The 12,012-nt window shown below is 28.3% G+C and overlaps 1 protein-coding gene across 3 annotated transcripts in view; it reads left to right on the top strand.

Moving 5' to 3' along the window:
• Nucleotides 1-10,850, top strand: part of LOC142331996 (alpha-N-acetylgalactosaminidase-like) — a 162,085-nt gene extending 151,235 nt beyond the window's left edge. For all 3 annotated transcript variants that reach the window (XM_075378049.1, XM_075378047.1, XM_075378048.1), the window contains exons 9-10: nucleotides 336-408; nucleotides 6,530-10,850. In XM_075378049.1, the coding sequence (XP_075234164.1) occupies nucleotides 336-408; nucleotides 6,530-6,633 (177 nt within the window). In that variant the 3' untranslated portion in view covers nucleotides 6,634-10,850. The remainder of the gene's footprint in view (nucleotides 1-335; nucleotides 409-6,529) is intronic.
• Nucleotides 10,851-12,012: the final 1,162 nt, after the last annotated feature.

Below are 12,012 nucleotides of genomic sequence, written 5' to 3'. Positions count from 1 at the left end.
TGATAATATTAGAGCCGGGTATCTCTTAACAGGCATTTAATTTGAAAATATATTTTATATTGGTTATGGATATAAGATTTTGAGTACCATTTTGTTTGGAAAAAATGGGCGGTTATACTTTTGAAGTGAATGCTGGATTAGAGATTGATTAATTTTATTTACTGGTTTGAATGGTAGCCTACAGAAAGTGCCTTAAAATCTTACAATTTTTTAAATAAATTTCATTTAATTTAAAATAAAATATAATGGCATTGAATATTGAAGTATTTTTTAAACATATATTATGAAATTAAATTAACAACTGAAATTTGATGTAACTTTTATTTATTTTTTAGGATTTGTATGAAGATGTTGATTATGGAGTATTAACACCTCAAACAAAAATTAAAGTAAAAGTAAATCCATCAGGTGAGTTGAAAATTATATAATACTTCATTTACATTAATATAATGTTACAAGAATCTAATATTCACTATATTCAATTTTTAAAAAATTGAATTCATACATAAATAATATGGATAAACTATTAGCTTAATATTTTTAAAGCGTACTGAACTTCTGTATGCAATTAAATTACCAATAATATTATTAATTACCAAAATAAGTTTTACTTAGCTATGTCATTTTACTTGATGAGCACTTTCAGGCAAGTGTCTATAAAGTAAGTTTCACAGCTGGCTTCCATTTGGTTCTAATTTGGGTTTCATTGGGTTCTCATTTAACAGCTATTATGTCAAAAATGTACAGGTATGTATAGGGTTTGGAAGATAACATTATACATTACTTGTACATTCAGTAATCTCGTTAAAGCCAATCAGTGCTATGAACGGGGGGGATGGTGTGGCGACTGGAAGTGTGTCACAAGGTGGATGGGTGTCCTTCCCCTACGGGGTTGGGATATACATTCAATATATAATTTTAGAAATGATATGTTCAAGATATTCCAGTGATATATAAAATTCCAGCATTGAAAATGAACATCTAATAACCTTTAAGAGGTTTACATCCTGTAAAATATAACTGAATGTTCACTTTTGAAACAGAGCAAACAACAAATTTTCTATGTACAAAAATTTGGAAAAAACAAAACAAGACTGAAACCACTGTATGACATACAAAAAAAAACATTTTTGAATACTGCCATTCAATGTATTTCCGATCATATTTGATGTAAACAGTAAATAAATATCCCAAAAGGATTAACAGTGCCAAAGCTTACATAATAGATAAATAAATGTATGACTTATTAAAAAAAAATAATCTGTAAATAAAGTTAAATATAAAAATGAATATTCAATTAACAAATACATTGAAAAAATTGCAAAAATTCATGCATTCATGTTATCACACAAATATAAAATTTTATAATAAAAAAACTCAAAAAGAAAACTATACATAAAAACTCATATAAAATATACAGAATGCATGGGCTAAAGGTATTCAAAAGTAATGGCCTACATTTAGAAAAACAGTCCTTGTAATCTCTTATTAATCATAGGCTCAATCGAAAGGAAATATCTCCAGAATTTGTTCTATATACTCTCAAGGTCAGTAGATTACGCATGTGCAGCAAGCCAACTCACAAAGCAATTGTAGTTAGTCGAGATATGGACTCCACCACAAAAGGTTCAGTGTGTGCTTTGGTTAGCTGAGTTTTAATCAGTTATGCATGTTCAATGGCATGTATGAACTGAATGGAATATCAATCCTCCTACATCTAAGTTTATTTGTCAATGGGATATTACTTTAACAGATACTGGAAGCTTGGTTTCACAAACTGGGAATCATTTAAAGGTTTTAGTTAGCGATGAGACTGTGGATCATGTAATCGATGCATTTACTGCTAGTCCTGGAAAGTCAACTAGGTGGGCTACTTATGAACTGAAAATTCTTCGTTCCACTGTTCACTGTCCATTGTTTCACGATGTACAAGTTACAACTACATCACAATATAAACAAATGATTGCTGCCTGCAATGTCAGTTTGCTGTGGAAGTAATGCGCCGTGTCAAAGACAATCCTAATCATCTTGATACATTGTTATTTAATATGAGACAATTGGGAAAGTTAACAGACGTAATTGTTGAATTGAGGTACTGAAAACCACCTTACAGTAACTGAAAATGAAAGGGAAAGGTAATTGGAAAATGTGAGGGAAAAATGAATGTAACTGAAAATTGAAAGTCAATGTATGGTTAGGAAAGCAAAGTCGTCGGTTCATGAAGCCCACTGTGATAGGATACACATATCTTGACATGCTTGAGAACTTTGCTGTTTCTTAGATTCATGCTGGTTTCAATTTCCAACAAGATGGTTCTCCACCACACTTTCATCAAGATGTTTCATGTTCTTGAATAACATTTTCTCTGGATGTTGGATCGGACGAGGAGGTCTACTTTATGGCCACCTAGATCTCCAGATATCACTCCTTTGGACATTTTTGGTCGGGGATTTATTAAAAGTTGTGTTGAGATTTGGACGACAAGAATTGTTAATCTGTTAGTCTACTAATGCCACTGAAGCTCCTAAACACCTGACAAGAGTTAGACTATTGTCTAGGCATCTGCCGAGCTACAAAATGTACATACATTGAACTGAAAACCTACATTAAAACTAGATAACTTACTGTGTTTATAAATAAAAAAAAATTATTAAATTATATTCACTAGTTCTCATTATGTAATCTGTTATTCTTGGATAACTTTAGCTAGAACACCTGGTAGATAAAATCAAATGTGATCACTGAAGTTATATATACATTAATAAAAGAAGTATTTAGGGGTACATACTGCTAGAATGCACCAGAAGCTGTTCCAGTACTGCTTTTTGGGAGAAATAAATGATTGTTCTTTCACATAAAATTTGTTTTAACTTAAAGTTTTGCCTAAGTTTTATCTTGACATTAAACATTTACTTTTATTATATTTCTAAATGAAAGATTGCTATTTTTATTGATATGTTATTAACAAATTAAGAGTCGATGAAAAATATAACCTAAAGTATAAAAATCAGACCGCATGAAAATAATCCTTGAACTTCAGGTATCTGTAGACAAATGATGAAAAAATAAGTCCCTAAATATCTAACGCATGAAAAAAAATTGCCATGAAAAAGATAAGTTTTGCTTCTTATTAATGTAAACATCGAATGAATGTACATTTTTCATAACATTGTCATGTAGCCAGCTGTCTGTAGCTGTAGACCATATACTGGTGGTCTGCTATAATACAAAATCAAATATTCTAGTACTAGAAAATTTACAAGTGCACCCCTGGAAATAGTTCTTTAAAAAACAGATACAATGGACATTCAGATCTTTTAAAAAATGGTATTAAAGAAACTTCCATTATGGCAGAATATTTATTAAAAAATAAACATACAAACACAAGTTATGAAAATAGCTTACATTTACATGAAGTTTGTAATATTGATAAAAAAATGACTAAATTTAGAAAAATGTATGAGTAAAAATTGAAAAATAAATCAATGAATCACCTGACAGAATATGAAAGTGATAACATGATTAAGCTGGTAGTAGTGATAAAACAAACTACAAAACACAGATGATGGTGAAGGCACCCTTGAAAGTGATCTGATAAATGAGGTGGTTAAAAAACATGATTTCTTTTTTATGGTTATTGTTATTATGAAACCATTAAAAAATCTTCACAAATATTTTGAATATGCATTTTGAGATATGCAGATAACATTCCAAAGAAGAAAAGAAGGAAAAAGATATCATCTCTAACTCTGACCATTGAAAAGCAAGCGAAAACAGTTTTTTAAGAACCACCTGAAGTTTAAACTCCCAAACTGTTTCAGACATCACCTTTACAAGCTCACAAATCAAATTTCTCTTTTCAGAACCAACCTTTTAAGATGAAAACCATCCTACTTCAAACAAAAATTTAACGTACTAAACAGTAATTTTAGGCTATCAATAATCAAAATATACTACAAACAAATATGATAATCAAAATCTTATGGAAACCATAACAGAACAAGTACTACTCCCAACCAGATCTATTGATGAGTTCACACATTTCTAGCCACCAATGAAATATTTTTGACACTGAAAGTAAACATATATTAACAATAAATATCATGCGCACAAAATATCTACATATCAATAGTTTATTTTAATGATGAATTTATAACCCAATACAACACTTAACACAAAATAATTCATACATTCCTCACACTAATTAACAAATCATGACCCAATTTTCAGTTCATTGTATAAAACAAAACATTTGACTTCTTAATCACTATATTCAAACAAGACAACAAGAATATTTAAAAAAATAATTAGAAAACTGAACAGTTGACACAGTTATCTATGACATTATAATAAATCAAACTACATTCCAGAAACAAGCAGTTTTTCACATAAGTTGGGTCACACAGTCATACCTCACTACTGGAGATTAATGGTTTTGTGGATTGCAGGTTTAATTTTAAGCAGATGAACATGGTTTTATTTTTTTGTAGGAGGGGAAACCTTTTATAGGCACCATGTGGTCTCACACCTCATAGTAATGAGTGTATGACTCTCCCTTGCGAGCCTACCCACTAAAACCACTCCTCCACTACAACATGAAATGCTGGGCCTACCTTACGGTATTTTATGGCCTGTGAGGCCTACCTCACAGTGTGTTTTCTCTCCATCCACGCCTCAAACTTGTTGGATCCTTTTTTTTTTTGAAACTTCAACCTCTTGGGGCTGGGAACATGTCCCAAGGGAGACTCAGAGGTAGTTATTCACCCCTGAACATCTTCTGCCAGCTTGATGCAGATATCTTAACCAGCATCATGGATGTGCCACGATCATTCGGTCTGAAGCACAGTGCCAATGATGTTCTCTGGATAAACATGCCGAATTCTCCCCTCATGCTTCCCGACGTTCTGCAGTGACATACTCCCCATAGTAATCATAATCTGCAGAGGGTCTCGGCACCTGCATGCATAAGTAAGCCTTGAAACAATCGTGACCAGTAAGGAACTTGGTCAACTCATACCCTAGTTTCCCCGAGTTTTTGGTACAGTCATTTCTGGAAATCCAGGATCAGTCTGTAGGTCCATCTGCTTTTCCTTGACTAATCTCACCTCTCCTGCCATCTGCGGACAAGCTATGCCTTTGCATCCATCTTAACCCACTCCTTGTACATCTCCTCCCTCTTCTGAACAAGGAGATCCAGGGGCGCAAGTCCAGCCAGTACACCAGCGTCATCGTCTGAAATGGTCCTGTACCCGCATCAAACTGAGAGACAGCCCTAAATACCTTGCTAAGAATTGCTTGGGCTCTCCCACTCTGCAGCGCGATGGACTAGACTGGGGGCCCCATATGGTACTTTAAAAAGCACCATCAGAGACAAGACCCTTTGCTTCGATATGCGAGAAACCCCCGATGTTGGCCATTATCCGACTGATTGTGGCAGCTGTTATTTTTTTTTTTTTTTTTATGAAAAATGATGAAATGATTTTTTTTTTTTAACATTACTTCATTTAATGAAGACTGTTTCTTGTTAGTGTTGTTTTTGTTTTGATAGTACTATATCGGTTTTGGCTGTTTTGATATCAGTTTTATTTTTATGTTTTTCCGCATTTGGGTTGCATGTGAACTCACTTTACCTTTCAGATAGGTGGGTGATTCAGTTCCTTCAATGACTATATGACTACATATGATCTAACACAGCCTTTTGTAAGGCTATAAAACATGTAAGATCAGAACCTCATCTAAACTTCTAGCCTTTTGAATAATTATAACATATGTAAAGTATCAGAATAAGAGAAATCAGTTAGATTTTATTTTCCTGAAGTAATGAATACTATCCTGAGGTGATATTATATCCTGAGACTGGAGATATTATATCGTTTAATGTTATTTAAAATTCTGCCTTATTATTATTTAACAAATGTAATTTGGTTAAGATAAGGTCAAAACTATGAGGGTCACATATGTTTGTCATAATGTGTTTTATTATATAACAAATAAATATATCAAAACCAATGTGATATACTCGTATGCAGTAAGTGGTAATACAACAATTCTGATTCCCCACAGTAGGGAAATGTAATAGGGTACGTAAATATCTTGAAAAATATGAGAATATTTGAAAATCAATATTAGCACATTTTTAGCATTTTTATGATGTTGTTGATATACCAGGTGATATTTAAGCATGGAAACAGCTTTAACTGCATATCTGAGAGGTATTTGTAGACAGAAAAAAATGGGATTCTATATAGTTAAAAAAAAATCTGTATTACAGTGGGTTTTTAATTTTTGTCCCCAATAATGAATTAAACTTAATTTTTTTAAAATAGTAAGGTGGACATACGACACATGATTTCGATTTAAAATTTTACAAGAAAAACAATGGTGAAACCCATTTTTTTGTTTTAATGCCTTGGCTAATATGCTTTTGGTTATTGGTCAATAATACCATAAATTTATTTAGTTGTATTTTTTTAACTTTATAAATACAAACACATTTTTATTTATAAAAAACACTTTTTTTTTGTTTAAGGAGTTGTAATACTGAGAGCAGACGTTCAACCATCATTCAGACATAGTACACCGTTCAATCCATTTCGTCAAATATTCAGACCTGGCTTACCAAACACATTTTAATTCAATAAAAACTGACAATGATTGAATATTTAAATATCTGATCTACTGTATTTTTACTTACATAATGAGTAAAAGAATGTTCAATGAAACATATGAAAGTAATTTTATAAAACAGAACAGTATAAAAATATAGTTAAAGTATGTTTTATATATACTGAACAGGCAATTTGTAATAATTAATAAGTATAATAATTATTAAGTTTTCTAAAAAGTATACATATTAATTATTTCATTCAGAGCAAGTGTTCATTTCAAAATATCAACAAAAAAAATAAACTTTAATAACAGATTTTTAGTATTATTAATTAAAACTGATTAATCAAGATATTAGAATATAACTGTTATTTACAACAGTTATTAAATAAAATAGTACTCTAATCAACTAAGAAAGAAAAATGTATTTAATTAAACATATAAAATTGAATAAATAGAATTAGCAGTAAAACATCTGTGCACATAAAATATTATTATTTATGTACACGCTCATCTGAAAAGGATGAAGTTAATAAAATTCCTTATATATAAGATGAAAATAAAATATCTTATCATTCCAAGATAATTAAATACTGTATTACAATTTTTGTACGGTAAACACATTTTATATACTAAATAATAAATATATTATAAACTATCTATTTAAAAGAAAAATCCTTTCTATCAGTAAATCCTTCCACTTTTATTATACATATTCATTATTTTGTTAAATAACATTATGAGTAATTTGAAAATAAAAGATGACAATTTTGTTTACATCACAATCTATTCAAATTTTGTTGTAAATAATTTATTATTAAACTATAAATCTATCTATAAAAAAGTTCAACAAACATTTCTTACCTAAAAAAAGCTAAAAAGACAAATACAAAATCTGAACACTTTTAAACAAGTACAGATTTTTAAAAAATAAGTTATTTTTGTTCTTGTTTTATCTAATTTCGTTATTCTTTATCTTAATTTCCTATTTAGAAGTTAATTTTTTAAATAAAAAGATAAATTTAAAACTTCTTTAAGTGAGAGATATCAATCACCCTTAGATTTAGAACTGGATAAAATTTTATTAATAGACATAATCTCTAAAAATAAAAGAACAAATAAAATAATCATTATAGTTAATTTTTCATATTTTTATAAAAACAAAATTTCAAACTCCTCTACTTTATTAACAGTACGGAAATATTTACATTCTTTGTAAAGCAGCTTGAGGATAGGAAAATTTTGTACTGGTCAAATATTACTTACATCATATTTATTTAACAGTTTCTGTACAAAGAAATAATCACAAACAATTTTAATATATTTAAATTTAACGGTTTGACTTAATTTTATTTAAGTCAGATCTTTTAATGATCTTTGTCATAATTTTTCCAGTAACTTGGGCGAGATGTAAAGTAATATGAGTATTTTAAGGCATGCTACATATTGCTTGCCTGTTGTAATACACAAATTGTTACACAATTATTTTGAAGTTTAAAACCATCAATTTTTTTCAAAATCATTATTTTTGGAACTAATGTAATCTGGATTTTTTTTTACTAGCTCATAAAGCCATTTCGAAGGGTTATTTTTTTTTTTTTATGTAACACTTTTCTCATGATTTTAATGTCTCTTTTCAAGTTTAATAATGATAATAATTATTAGTAGGAAAAAGGTGAGCCTTTGGCTTTTGCCAAAGAATATTACATGGTTTATGTTTCATTACACAAAATTTTGTTAAATGTTTTTGCCAACTGTAATTAAATAAAGTTCATGAATTTAGGGCAATAACAACAACAAAAAGTTTCAAAATCCTGAACATTTTTAGTTGTTTCTTGAGTTATGATTTTTTAACACAGCTCTAGCTCCAATGATTTCCTTTTTTATCCCCGAAACACAAATATAATTTTAGATAAATTGTTTATATCAAGAAGTATAAATTGTTCAAACGAATGAATCATTTGTGTGCTTTATTCAAAATAAAAATGTGAACATATACAACAAACAAACACAACACGCTTTTTTATTGGAGATAAATAAACATACAACAAGATGAGTACTAATAGAATTATCAGGATTTGTACTTTGTTTAATACACAAAATTTATAGTTTAACTTCTTATAGAAAAAATTATATTGTAAATATTATCAGATAACAATTCTGAAAATCACAACCTGTCTTTACAAAATGTTAAAAAAAAAACAACAGACAGAAATGAAATTTGTTCAGTATATTGAAAATTGATTTTATTTAAAATAATTATTTACCTTAAAAGTTCAGGATGTAGTAAATTAAATTGATTAAACTACCTTCTATTTTTGCTATAAATATTCAATTATTACATCATCATCATCATTCCCTAAAGGCTACGCCTTGTCGATTTAGCTATGTCACTCTCATCTCCGCTTCTCTCTTCAAGTCATTATATGAACCAAGGCCCATCTCTTCTTTACCATTATTGAAGATCGTTGCTCTTGATCTAGCTCTAGGTTTTTTACCCAAAACCTTGCCCTCAAATATATTCGTCAAGAATTGGTCATGTTGTATTACATGTTCTATCAATTTTGCTCTTCTTCTTCGTATAACATTTAGCAAAGATCTCCTCTCACTCACTTCTGCTAATACTTGATTATTCCTTTTCCTATCCACCCAGCTTGTTCTTGTTATTCTCCTCCAAATCCACATTTCCATTGCTTCCAGTCTTCTTCTTTCTGCTTTCCCAATTGTCCATGTTTTACACCCATAAGTTAGAACAATTATTACATCATTTAAAATTAAAATTAACAAAGCCATTAAAAACAGAGGCAAAATGGTACTGATTATGATATTCAAAAATGTTATGCTCTCTGTTAATGACCATAAAAAAAACTAAGAAATGTTTTTCCTTTTATACAATGGGTTTTTTGTAATCACAATGTGTTTCTTAAGTTTCGTAAAATATTAATTTTTCATATGAACCATTTTTATTGATTGTTAGCAAAAAAAATTTTAACTTTTTATTTCAATAAAATGTTTAATCACATTTTTTAATCGATTTTGATGAAATTTATCAATGAATAAATATGAATATTTCAAATTTAATTTTTTTTTAAATAGTACATTATTAATAGTATGCAATTATTTAAAAATACATTTAATTTCCTTGTTAAGTAGCTTGAGGATAGGACAATGTCCTACTGGCCAAATATTGTCATACTATATTTATTTAAATACAATTAGTAATGTTTTTTTTTTTTTTAATTTGGTGTAATCGCACCTTTTATAAAAAGAATTGGTTTAATAATATATAATAATAAGAAAACTTGCTTGGAATTTTTACTATCTAATCTAAGCTTGAATTATTAGATAAGTTACTGTCTTCATGTAATCAATTTTGGTCATATTATATTGAAGCTCACCAATATGGATGAGGTTGCGAAAAGAGCCATAGTTAACCTTTAGTTAGACACGATTTTGGTTCCTTTTGTTATAACCTCAATTTTTTAGTTCATAAAGGATTATTATCCATCGGATAAATATTATTATTATTGTTTTGTTAGTCATCAAAATTAAATTTAAGCTAGTTAAAAAAAAAGTTTTATGTTATGTTAATTAAATTTAATTATTGATAAAAATAATTGAAGTAATTAACAAACAATTATGAAGGCTATATGTTCAGCAAAATTATAAAGTAAGCCATACTAGAAAAATTATTTTTCAAAAATATATCAATGTCAATTTTTAAAAATTATATATGACAGTAAAACTCAAAAAAATTTACCAGATAAGTATAATAATATAATGAATCTACAAAATTACTTAATAATGAATCAAAAATTTATAAATTAACAAAATCCTTTGATAACAAATATTTTGTAAATGAACAATAATGTTTACACAAATTGATAATAAATATTTCTTTCTTTAAAAGCAATCCTGAGTTAAGACTAAAATTTTTAACAAAAAAAAGTACATCAATTAAATGTTATTTCTGAGAAACAAGGGAACCACTAGATTATTAATAAAATCTGATATAATAAATATTATTTTTATTAATGTAGATCATAAAAAATAATAAAAATATCAATAATTATTAGACGAACTCTACAATGATGAAATACTAAAAATCAGTTACTATTATTATACACAATTAATTTTACCATGTACAAATCACTAATAAAAAAAATGAATAAAAATTAAAATTTTTATTAATTTATTTGTAAGATAAACAAAGTAATAAATAATTAAATTTTATTTAAATAAAATTCTTATTTATTTCAATACCTATAATACAAAAAAATTATAGTAATCCCATCGTAGCAGAATAAATAAGCACTGCAACAAATAGCAGAAACAGGCCTAAATCTATGAAAAATATCAGAATGCACCAAATGTTTTAAAATGAGGGTTGAAAAAAAGTAAAACGGTTTAAATATCTCTTGGAGAAACTATAGAATGAAATAGTTCAAGAAAAAACACCTCTAAGAAATCAGTTGAACAAAATGAATTAACCTATTGTCTAATACAAAATATGTACTACAAAAATTCTACTTCCACAAATGTGAAATTAAGGTATCTGAAAATCAGCACATTCAAATCCCAGATGAATTAAAGGCTGTAAAATGTTTGATAATGATCAACACGGCCCTTCTAAAAGAAAGGAAATTTTGGAAAGTATTATAGATTATGGAAAGAAAGGAATGCATTTGGTACTATAACGATTGACACACTTAAGATAAATAATCTCCATTCCTTCCCAAAATGGTATAGTAGAAATTTCAAGAAATAACTAACAGAAATGGAAGAGTTGGCTTTCATAGGTTATATTTTAGGGTTGAGTCATAAAAGAATCCCAAAAAAATTTTTTTTTTTACCAAGAAAGAAAAACTTACTATGAAAAAGTTAAGACTTAGAAATTCCTAGACTTAACAAAATCAGGAATTAAGCAGCAAGAAAAAATTAAAAGGAATCTCAGAAAGTGGGGTCTCAAGTCTTCATTTTCTATGAAGAAAAAGCTCCTAAACAAAAAAGAATAATAGGAGAAGATTCACAAAAAGATTTAAAAAGTACTCTCATGGAAAGGAAGGAGAAGGATGCTAAAAAAAGTGTTAAATATGGTCCACATTTGGTTAAAATGGAAAACAATTATTTATTTCAATAAAAATACATAAAAAAAAAACTGTTTAAATTTCAAATATATAATTGTGAATTGTTTTTTAAACTTATTGAAACCAGTGTTCTACTAATACTGAAATGATACAGAAGATTTTGACAACTGAGAACTAACATACTTCTGAATATAATTGTTTAAGTAGGTGGAAGTTTCTGTCATAAGGTATGTATCGTCTGATTATAAAGTTTTATGATAGATTAAAAATGGTGTTATGAGCAAAAATCTGATCATTCCATATTTATCCCATTTAATGT

Source organism: Lycorma delicatula, chromosome 11 (genome assembly GCF_047948215.1).
Source record: "Lycorma delicatula isolate Av1 chromosome 11, ASM4794821v1, whole genome shotgun sequence".
Lineage (NCBI taxonomy): Eukaryota > Metazoa > Arthropoda > Insecta > Hemiptera > Fulgoridae > Lycorma > Lycorma delicatula.
The sequence above is the reverse complement of the archived record's forward strand: the minus strand, read 5'-3'. Positions and strand labels throughout refer to the sequence as shown.